The following is a 12,161-nucleotide window of genomic DNA, read 5'->3' as shown; positions in this document are numbered from 1 at the left end:
TTTTTTAACTACAAATTCTGTTTCTTGAATTGACACAGGACCCTTTGGGGGATACGGGTTTCTTCCTAGTGAGCTTGGGTAGTTTGTGTCTTTCAAAGACTTTGTCTATTTCATCTAAGTTGTTCTAGTGCTCTTCACTTCTTTGTGTAGATGTCATCTGTTATCATTTCCCCTTTGCCTGAAGAATTTTCTTTAACATTTATTTTAGTGCAGATCTCCTGGTGATTAATTATTTCAGCATTTGAATTTCAGAAAGAGTTTCATCTTTGCTTTTGAGATGTAGTTTTACTACCAATAGATTCCTAGGTTGACGGTATTTTAATTACAGTACTTGAAAGTTGTTGTTCCACTGCCTTCTTACTTACAGTGTTTCAGATAAGAAATCTCCTGTCATGGTGCTGGCAGAATTGGATAGCTACATGCAAAAGAATGAAACTGGACTGCTATCTGTCACCATGTACCAAAATTAATTCAAAATGGATCAAAGACTTAAGCATAAGACCTGACACAATAAACTGCATTGAAGAAAACATAGGTACTAAACTTATGGACCTTGGGTTCAAAGAGCATTTTATGAATTTGACTCCAAAGGCAATGGAAGTAAAAACTAAAATAAACAAATGGGATTATATGAAACTGAAAAGCTTCTGCACAGCAAAAGAAACCATCGACAAAATAATGAGGCAACCAACTGAATGGGAGAAGATTTTCGCAAACAGTTCCTCTGATAAGGGGCTAATATCCAAAATATACAAGGAACTCATGAAACTCAACAACAAAAAAACAAACAACCCCATTGAAAAATGGACAGAGGACCTGAAGAGACATTTCTCCAAAGAGGATATATAAATGGCAAATAGACATATGAAAAAATGCTCAACATCGCTAATCATCAGAGAAATGCAAATGAAAACCACAATGAGATATCACCTCACCCCAGTCAGAATGGCTTTCATCAACAAAACAAATAGTAACAAGTGTTGGAGAGGCTGTGGAGAAAAAGGAACTCTCATACACTGTTGGTGGGAATGCAGACTGGTGCAGCCGCTATGGAAGGCAGTGTGGAGGTTCCTCAAGAAATTACGAATAGAATTACCATATGACCCAGCAATCGCTCTCCTGGGTATCTACCCCAAAAATATAAAAGCATTTCTCTATAGAGACACGTGTACGCCAATGTTCATTGCAGCTTTGTTTACGGTGGCCAAGACATGGAAACAACCAAAATGTCCTTCGATAGATGAATGGATAAAGAAGTTGAGGTACATATACACAATGGAATACTATTCGGCGTTAAGGAAAGATGATATAGGAGCATTTGTGACAACATGGATGGATCTCGAGAGAATAATGCTAAGTGAAATAAGTCAGACAGAAAAAGCAGAGAACCCTATGATTTCACTGATATGTGGTATATAAACCAAAAAGAACAAGACAAACAAATGAGAAACAAAAACTCATAGACACAGACAATAATTTAGTGGTTACCAGAGGGTAAGGGGGTGGGGGGTGGGTGATGAGGGTAAAGGGGATCAAATATATGGTGATGGAAGGAAAAAAAAAAAGAAATCTCCTGTCGTCCTTATTGTTCTTCTGTACATACTGTGTCTACCCGCTACTCACCCAACCTGCTTTTAAGGTTTTCTGTTTACATCACTGGTGTTGAGCAATTTGGTCACAATATGCCTTGGTGTAGTTCCCTTAGGTTTCTTGTGCTTGGGAGTTTTGAGCTTTTAAATATGTGGATTTCTACTTTTCATCAAATTTTGGTGTTTTGTATGGAAATTTTCAACCATTAGTTCTTTACATATGTTTTCTTTTCCTCCTTTGGGATCTCTAGTTACATGCATATCAGGCGGCTTGAAATGCCATACATCTCATCCATATGCTATTCTTTTTCTTCAGTTTTCCCCTCATGTGTTTCCTTTTGAATATGTTCAGTTATACTTTAAATTCATAAGTCTTTTCTCCTGTAGTGTTTAATATGCTGTTAATCTCATTCAGTATGATTTTTTTATTTTATAAATTTGTAGTTTTTATCTCAAGAGGTAAAAAGTGAGTCTTTTTTATACCTTCTGTGTCCCTATCTAACATGTCCCTTTGCTCAAGATTTCTGATCATATGGAAGACGGTTAAAACAACTGCTTGAGAGACCTTGTCTGCTAATTCTAACATCTGTGTCCATTTTTGGTGGGTTTCAGTTGATTGGTTTTTCTCCTCAATATGGGTCATATTTTTCTTCTTTGAATGCCTGGAAAGTTTTTATTGAATGCCAGGTATTAAGAATTTTATCTTATTGGATGCTGGATGTTTTTATTTTTCTGTAAATATTCTTGAGCTTTATTCTAGAATGCAGTTAATTTACTTGGAAACAATTTGATCCTTTCAAACCCTGCTTTTAAGATTTGTTAGGTGGGACCAGAGCAGCATGTTTTTCTAGAACTAATTAGTCCCCATTTCTTAGGGCAAGATACTTCTGAGAACTCTACCTAATGCACCATGAATCATGAAGTTTTCTGGTTGGCTAGTGAAAATAGGCAGGGTTCATAGGCCTGTGTGAGCATGAAGAGCTATTCCTTTAAACCCTTTCAGGTGGTTATTTCCCTGGCTTCAGGCAATTTCCTCACACACAGGCACTAATTAATACTCTACTGAATACTAGCGGGGGACCCTCTGCAGATCTCAAGAGTTCTCATTCTGTGCAGCCTTTTTCTCTCTGCTACTCTTCCCTGCAGACACTAGCCTGCTTGTTCTTCTCCGATTCTGCACTCAGTCTCCTCAGCTCTGCTTATTGAATTCCACTAAGGTTTTCCCTCACTGAACCCACAGCCTGGGAACGCTTGCTTGTTTTCCACCTCTTAAGGATCCCTATCCATTATTGCTTCATGTCCAGTCATTGAAATCATTGTGTGTTTTGCCTGCTGTTTAAAATTGTTTCGGGAAGTAGGTAAATTTAGTCCTTTTTATTATGGAGTCATTTTAAATGTTGGTGAATAACTCCCTAAAAATCCTTCCCCAAATTGTACAAATTTACACTCCCATCAATATTGTATCAAAGTACCCATTTACATGCACCATTACTTCCACAGATATTATTCTTTTTTGTTGGATGTTGTTAATCTAATAAACACAAAAAATCACTTTGTAGTAGAAAATTTTCTCTTTTGTGAAATCTAGACTAATAGTTGGTCAGTTAATCAAAGAGTTACAGAGAAATATTTTTAAAAATTACGCACACACACACACACACACACACACACAAAGTGTCGTCATCGTTCATACGTAATCTATGCCCTTTGTGTATCATATGCCAATTTTAGTTCCTTTAAAGTGAAATGAAAACTTAATGGTACCAATTCATCTAAGTTCAAATCCTTTCAGATTTTTACATTTTCTCTAGTCTTTTACATTAATTTTGTCCACAAATAATTAGAGTTTTTTTTAAGCTCTTCACCTTTATCTAGTCTTTCCAAAGCATTTAGATTAATTCTCAGGGAGACAGAACTCTTTTCATATTTATATTTCATTCATTTTTAGAACAGGTAAATAAATTACATAATATAAGAACAAGTACTGTTGACAAATACATTGGGAAAGAAACCTAAGTTATTCTTGGTAAACATGTAACTCAACTGGTAGAAACAGGAATGCAAAGCGCAACACAGGGTACCAGTTTTCAATAGTACTTGGGGATTCAGCAGATTTCACAGAAGGAAAGAAAAGAATGAGTTAATCCTACAGATCAGGTAAGCAGAGTCAGACAAAAGAGCTTCTAATTTTTTCACTTGCATTTCTTTCATCATAAAGTTGAGCGCTTTTTTTATTTTTTATTTTTATTGGGGAATATCGGGGAACACGGTGTTTTTCCAGGACCCGTTAGTTCCAAGTCAACTCGCTTTTTTTTCAATCTAGTTGTGGAGGGCGCAGCTCAGCTCCAAGTCAAGCTATTGTTTAAATTCTAGTTGTGGAGGGTGCAGCTCACTGGCCCATGTGGGAATCGAACCGGCTACGTTGGTGTTATGAGCACTGCTCTAACCATTGAGTCATCCGGCCGCCCTACGTTGAGTACCTTTTGATGTATTTTTTTGACCTTGTATTTCTTCAGTTGATTGTCAGCTTTTTATCAAATTTTCTACTAAGATGTGTATCTCCTTAATGATTTGTAGGTATTCTTTACCTATGATACATAATCCAGTGTTACGTGTCTTGTGGTATATTTCATCATGCAGGATTTAAAAATTCTTATGACGTCAAATTTGTCGATATTTATTCATAGCATCTGCAGTTTAGATATTGCTTTTAAAAACCTATCCCCACATCTAGATTATTTTTAGTTTTAAAAATTATTTAATTATTGGGTATTTCTCACTGACCTTTGCCTATGTGTTTGTTCCATAGAAAAAATAAGTAAGAATTTTTAAAAATAACATGTTTAGCTAGTAATGAACCTGCTGTGTAAGTGAAGAGAATTGGGCTAAAATTAGTCCTTTTACAGTTAAGTCAGATAAATGTTTAAATCTTTTATTCCCGATCTTTAAAAACTGGGCATTATTATGCATGCTTTCATTTTATATTACGGAATTACTTGAATTTTTCTTTTGTTACCCAGGTTGGACTAGATTTCCATTATCTTTTAAATTATTAATTTCATTACAATTATCATTTTGCTTACATATAAAATTTAGGCTGTACTTGCCTTCTTAATTCTTATTCAGTGATAAAGCTAGAACAAAGACTGGGTTTGAGAATACTGAAACATGAAAACTATATTGAAAACTAAAAACATATATGCATTGTAGAAGAATCTAAGTATTGTGATGTTATGTAACCCAAGAAAATTAACAAAATCCTTCTAATATTAAGCATGACACTATAGTTTTTAATTTATGTATAAAAGACAATTACAGTTTGGACATAAAGATCAAAATTTTAAGTCATATCTTTTAAAACCAGTGGCAACTTTTCAGTTATTTTATATGATTGGGACTCTTCAGCATTTAACACCGTCCATCCCTCTGTCCTTTCTCAAACTTTCTTCTTTTGGTCCAGAGTCTCCTGGTTCTCTTTCCATCTCTCTGGCTCCTCCAGGTTTCCTCTGTGAAAAATGTATCCTTGACGTGTCCTTTAAATATTCCTTAAATGCTTCCCTGGGACTTTTCTTATTCAACACCATTTCCTGACCTGCCTCGTCGACTTCTATGGTTTCCAATAATGTATGACCTAGATGCGATGACCCATAGCATCTCCACCCCAAACCTCTTTCCTGGTTTCTAAACCACACGTCCATCTATTTCCTAGACTTCCCACTAAACTCAGCATCAACTTACCAAGAAATGAACACATTATCTTCTTTTGCTATTCTTCTCCACTAGCCAACCCTCCTTCTAAACTTGTTCTTCCTCCTGGGTTGGGAGGTGTAACTATTGCCTCTCAGGAGTCACACAGAGATAGGTTTGAGTCCCAGCACCCTAATTACCTGAGTGATCTCGAGCAAGATATTTTGCCTCTCTAAGCCTCAGCTTTCCTACCTATAAAGTGGAAATAATAGTCCTACTACACAGAGATGTTGTGAGAATGCAATCCGATAATGGTACAAGACCTGCCCCAAGATAATAACTCAGAGAATATTATTTCCGCTGTAAGTAAGTAGTACCTCCCCCGGTTAGTATGACAGTTGGTCCCTGTCACCAACATCGCTGTTAATCCAGCTGCCTCCTAATTAGTCTCCCTTCCTCCATTCTTATCCATTCCTAAACCAGTTTCCTCACAGCACCCAGCTGCCAATAGATGCCCCAATTGCCTGCAGGATAAAGGACAGATTCTTAATTTGCAAGACCATTCTTAAACGGGTTTTATTTTTATGCCTGCTTCAGATCTCATCACCAAAGCAGTGACTGCCATAACTGTTTTGTAAAATCTTATTATATTGTACATAATGAAACTCATATAAATTCCTTATAAGAAATTTGAGAACTTAAGAAAAAAATATATACCCATGGTCCCTCTATTGTTATCATTTTGGTTTTCTCTGATTTTTTTAACACATATATGTACATAGCTGGAATCAAATATGTAGCTTTGTCGGTAGGGATCTTTTTGTTTTGATTTTTAAAAGCAAGCACAAATATGTTTTTGTTTGTTGTTTGTTTGTTTAAATACAAACCAGCAAGCCTCATTCACAACTTAACATCCCCACCATTTCTCCCAAACCCCCTAATCATTCCCTTCTTTATGTTTATGTTTATGAGTGGAAATGTGTATTTTACTCAGCTTTTCTCAATAACATTGTATCATAAGCATTTTCTCATAACATTAATAGTTTGTAAACATTTTATGGTGGCGTAGCAGTAGCTATCATGTGCTGAGTAATTACTATGTGTCTAGCACACAATTGCCAATATTACACAATCCCCATTTGACTGATAAGGGAACTGTATGACTAATAAAATACCTGTCAGTTCAAACATTGCTGTACCTGTCCCCGGGATATCTCAACATGTGGGTATGTGACAATTAATCATTAGCCAGTCTTCCCCCATTGTTGGACATGTATGGTTTCATATTTTTCACTATTATAAAAAATGTAGTTACCATTCATTATTCTGTGTTAGAGTGTCCACATTTCAAATTATGTCCTAATGAAGGTTTCTGGAAGTGAATATTTTTAGTTTTTAACACAAATTGCCAATTGCCTTCCTGAAACTTTATACCAATTTACAGGGAGTGATTAATTCAATGGGAGGCAAAGGAGAGAAAGGGAGTGACATTTCAAGGAGGAGGTGACGTTTGAGCTGGTTCATGCAGGGTGAGTAGGGCTTTGCCAGAAGAGAGGCAGAGTGGGGAGGACATCCCTAACAGGAAAGGAAGTGAGCGCAAAGGAACTGCACGGACATGAGAGAGCCCTTACCCTCAATAGTCAGTCTGTTCCCTCTGCTTATTTGCCAGCAGAAATCCTCATCATTTAATAATTTCAGAGTTGGAAGGGAAGAGAATCAGAAGAGAGTCAAAGAGAAAATTAAAACTCTAATATGCGACCCTGCCTTTTCATATATTTAGAAATCATCTCAAATGAAATCTCTTTTGAAGTTCTGAGACATTCATATTAGTCTGTTTCTTTTTTCCTTTTTCCAAAGAGAGAACAAATCCCCTGAGGATTTAGTATAACTGGGAAACACATGTAACCTATGGTGTAACACATGTGGTGCCAGCTGCTGCCCCGAATTTAAAAAGGCAAGAGCAGCACATGTGGCATTGGTCCTAATGTATACAGGATTTATCACCAGTGCCCTTCTAGTTATATGCAGTGAGGAGAATCGCAGCTTCCTGCATTTGATATGATTTGTATCCATTTGCTTGATATAATGGGTAAAAGTAACTCAAATCTATTTTTAAATGTGAGGTAAGTGCCACACACCAGAGAGTCAAATTCTGTAGTAAGTAGAGCTTTCGTCGGATTTCAGCATTTATCTGAGCACGGTGTGTCTGCAGTTCCTTCTTTCCGGGCTGGAGCAAGTGCTGAAAGCCAAGGGTATAAAAGGTGGCCGGGTGAGAGAACGGGTCAGAGGGCTGGTAAACAAAACTCTGTCATCCACACTCCCTGCTCAGTACAAAGGAGGTTTCCACATGTCTCTTCTCACTAATGCTGTCATCATACCTGGAAATGCAACGTGGCCAGTAAGCTTCTTCTCATTAGATTTTGAAGAAGGCAAAGTAATAAATTATAAATTAAGTAATACAATATTTCTGAAGCTGCCAGAGTACCTTCAGGCCAAACAGGATTTTCTTTTTGCAACTGATGTTTATGCTGCTACTGTGAAGATTTAATTGAGCTGGCATTTGAAGTTTATAGAGTGGATTTAACCACCTTAAAACCCAGCTATGAAATAGAAATCGACAGAATTAGGGAAATGTGAGTTATAGGCTGTTTTAAAATACATTGTGTGTTTCTGCTTTTAAGGAAATGTAGTGGAATAGATGAAATGATCAAATAGATGATCTGTTGGACCAGATTTAATTGATAGCTAAGAAATGTTTATCATTAGCCATGTCCTACAGACATATTAGAATGGCTCTAGACATAGCCCATGAAAATTGCTGTGGCCTGTCTCCCAACTGTCTCCTGTTCTGCAAATGTCTCCTCTCAAGGGAGCCACTAAGTGGAATTATTGTGCCTCATTACCAGCAGTGAACCCTTAAAGGAACCAAAAGAGTGCTTTCTTCTCAAGGTTCTTGGCAAGCTATTAATTAGATAATATATATATAAAATTCTTAACACTATGCCGACACTTCCTAATGATAGAAGTGGGAGGAGGGCTTGTTATTTTTATTTTATTGTGATTATTGTGGTTATTATTTTTATTGTTTTGATTATTTTACAACCTTGACTTTCATTCCTGCTTTGCTGGTCTTCTCCCCTGTCCTAACAAAGGAAGATGTAAGATTGGAAGACTGGGTCTTACGTACTATTTATTTGTCTATGAAAGGGAAGCTAAAATTATGAAAATGTGCCACTGGTGCAACTCTTCCCTGCGCATAAACTGTGTAATTAGAGCATCATTCATAAGTGATGAACTTCATCTAAAACGGGGACTCACGTTCATTCACAACAACTTAATTTCCTAAAAATGTCTGCATTAAGATGGTGAAAATGACGGAGATCTTTACCAAAGTTCTTAGCAACTTAAAAATATTTTAATCGGATGTGAATGGAAACCTATGAGAAAGAAAGCCTTCAGTCTCCAACTTAACATTTCTCTCCAGCCACCTTGTGTCCAGCTTTGGATTTCTTTAGATAATATTTGCAGCCTAAAACACAAAATCACCTTGCTCAGACTGCCATTACTTGGCCTCTTCTCAAACCGGCATAGGTTTCAGTATCTAAACCATCTACTATTGTTCTTTTTATTCCTAGTTCTGGTCCTTTTTCTTATAGACAGCATGCTCTTTCTTGCATATTTGGATAGAAGAAATATTTTTTTTAATTGCACATTAAAAAGCGTAAAGTTGTGTTGTTTACTTAAAGTGCTTGACTAATAAATCTTTTAAATACTCAAAGCAATTGATCATAAAAATAGCTTACGTTTAAAGTTAGTTTGCATTGTTACTATGGTTGTCATGGTAAACGAATTTTTAATTCTACCGTTGATGAAGATAATTTCTGTTCAGTTTATATGGACTGTAAAGTTCTGTCCTAGAAAAAAAAAATGCTCGTGTAATATGGTATTCTTCCATGAAACATTCCTTATTCCTCTAATTCTCAGTTCTTCTTGATAATGCTTAAGACTTTTATCACTTAACTCTTTCTGTCCACTTCAGTATCATTTATCCACCCTTTATCACTTAACTTTCCTTCAATTTTTTTCTTGGGGTTTTGGTTTAACGTTCCAAACTTACTGGAAGCTCCTCGGTGAAAGATACCTTGTAGCAGGAGTATATTGTACACCGTGAGTCTCAGGTTATGCCACATGTACTTGCTGATTGCTGGGAGTTATAATCAACATCAGTAACCTTCATCTGTTCATTCATATCACACTGAATGTCTTTAATGCCACATTGGAATTAATAAACACCGGAAATAATGTATCCACTTCTTCCGCAGGTTAATCAGCTTCACGGCATCCCTAAGCTTCTGCAGCTCCTAAAAGTTCAGAATGAAGATGTTCAGCGAGCCGTGTGCGGGGCTTTGAGAAACTTGGTGTTTGAAGACAATGACAACAAGTTAGAGGTGGCTGAACTCAACGGGGTCCCTCGGCTGCTCCAGGTGCTGAAGCAAACCAGAGACTTGGAGACTAAAAAGCAAATAACAGGTAGGGATTACTGAATATTAAAGGGTATATGCAGTGCACCCCAGCCAGCTGGCTTATGTCATCTGTTTTTCTCCTTCCCTGGAACAAATGATTGATGGGGTCATTATTTGAGAGATGCTTTCAAGGAACATTGCCACCTGCTGGTGTAGACCCCAGATTCAAAGCAAATTTTTATTCCTTTTTTTCTGAAGGGTAAATTGTTCCGAGGCTTTGGCTTACTTAATATTTTTAATTAGAAGCTCTATGCACCTTTTACTACAACTTTAAAACAGCTTCTTGACAAGACTCACTGCATGAAAAATTTTGCATAAATTCACTGAGAGCCAACTGTGTAGTTTGAGAATGTGTGGGGTTTCCGTATTGTCAGAGGTGTCCAAAACATTCTGAAGAGACCCAAAAAACAACTCCCACTTCTTTTTATTATTCACTAAACAATCTACTTCCTAAATCGATACGAAGAAAGTGAATTGGGAAGGCAAATAACGTCCTAATAAAGAGGATCAATTTAATCAAACTAGTCAAAAATACCAGAAACTACATTTTCCAATCCTTCCATCACCTAAACCCCTCAAAATGCCAGTTCCCTAGACCACCAACCCCCACGCCAAAAAAGAGAAAAAGAAAAGATGTCTGGATGTGTTTTTTAGTTCTCTACTTCATACTTCTGTTCAAATACTGATTTGAACAAATAAAAATTTCCTTTCTGCCCAATGGATTAGACAGATGAACTAATAAGATAGAATTAAAGCAACAGTTTTAGTAAACTTTGAAGCATGGAGAAGCATAGTTTCATTTAAATGCAAAGTGCACATGGTGGAGGAGGAAGTGGTTCATTGGCGTTCCAGCCCTCCCTCTTGCCATCACCATCAGCTCTCTGCTGATGCTCCCTATGCTCCTTACAAAGAGTACAAGAAGCGTTACTGAGTGCAGTCAATCATCAGTAGTACATATGGCCTTGGGGACACTTTAATTATCTTCAATGTCTCCGGTGATACACACACATTTTAAAATGTAATTGTAACAAAACGTTGGGTTTTTGAGGTATTTTTTTAGGTATTATTGGATATTAAATCTCAATTTAACAGATGAGGAAGCTAAGGCCCAAAGAAGTTAACACGTTTTAGTATATCATATAAAACGTTTTTTAATGGTAACAGTTGACAATGTTTACTTATTTAAAAAGGAGGTACTTCACAAGTATTGTTTTGAATTGAACATATTTTGCGGTTCTGCCATCCTCCCTTTATTATACAACTATTTTCTTTTTCTATAAGAATATTGTTGTATCTCTCTACCCATTTGTATCTTAAAATATCACGGTTTTTTCTGTCTCGATACATTTTAATTTTATACAAGTATATGAAGGATTGTACCATGCTACTTTTCTGCTTGCATGCTATCATATCCCATGGGAAAGTTCCTTTCATATTTGAGTTGTATTAAAATACCTATTGAAGTCAAATGATCTCACTCATTCATTCATTCATTCATTTAGCCAAAATTTACAGGGTAGCCTTCAAGTGACAGGCAGTGAAAATCACAGTCTAGACAGGTTGCGGATTTTATTTTCCAGCCACTAAAACATGAACAAGTATGTAATGGTTGGCATTTAAAAAACAACAACAAAGAACCCTCACATTTAGAACCTAACATTTTCTTCATTAAAATATCGTAATGAACCACAGCAAGAATCAGTCTATCCTGCTTTACAGTCAAAAAAAGACTTCATGAAGGAAGTATATTTCACTATGGATTTTAAAAGAAGGATAGGCTTTGGACGGATGTTTTGAGGGAGAATGCAAGTTATTCCCAGCAAAGTGAACATCACTAGCAAAGCAAAAATGCAGGAAGAAGCTGCTAGTCATTTAGAGGAAGCTTGGGTAATAGAGTAATTGAGGTTAGGGTGCATGGTAGCTAGAAAGCTTGGGAGGATGTGGGTATGTGTGAAGGAAGTAATCCATTGAACCATGCTTCCTCTTCTTTTATATAGGCAATAGGAAACTAAGGTCAGAGAACATTCTGTGATATTGATGCCAAAGAAACCATTCAGTCCTCTTTAGATAATCTACAGAGCTGATAAATGGATGTTGATTATACAAGTCCCAGGATTTCTAGTAAAGTCAAACGTCCCTACCAGAGAGTGTTCATTACCTGTTAATTGAATTGAGTGGATACTTGAATGTTTGATACAAATCCTTCTAAATAACTTCCTTAACTCTATTAATGGAAGAACTAAATAAGTGCTTTCTGGGACTCATAAATTGTTGACTTAAGTAGACATGTTTATATCTTTGTTTAAAAACACAAAGCAGGTAACCATATATGTGGATTTCTTCTTATCTATTCTGTAGACAT

At 36.5% G+C, this 12,161-nt stretch overlaps 1 protein-coding gene across 1 annotated transcript in view; it reads left to right on the top strand.

Annotated features, from left to right (window-relative positions):
* PKP2 (plakophilin 2) overlaps positions 1 to 12,161 on the top strand; it is a 78,110-nt gene that overhangs the window by 26,219 nt on the left and 39,730 nt on the right. The window contains exon 5 of the mRNA XM_081059476.1: positions 9,599 to 9,806. Within this exon, the coding sequence (XP_080915602.1) occupies positions 9,599 to 9,806 (208 nt within the window). The remainder of the gene's footprint in view (positions 1 to 9,598; positions 9,807 to 12,161) is intronic.

Source organism: Rhinolophus hipposideros (assembly GCF_964194185.1).
Source record: "Rhinolophus hipposideros genome assembly, chromosome: 9".
NCBI classification, from domain to species: Eukaryota; Metazoa; Chordata; class Mammalia; order Chiroptera; family Rhinolophidae; genus Rhinolophus; species Rhinolophus hipposideros.
Note: the sequence above shows the minus strand (reverse complement) of the source record. Positions and strands in the feature narration are given on the sequence as shown.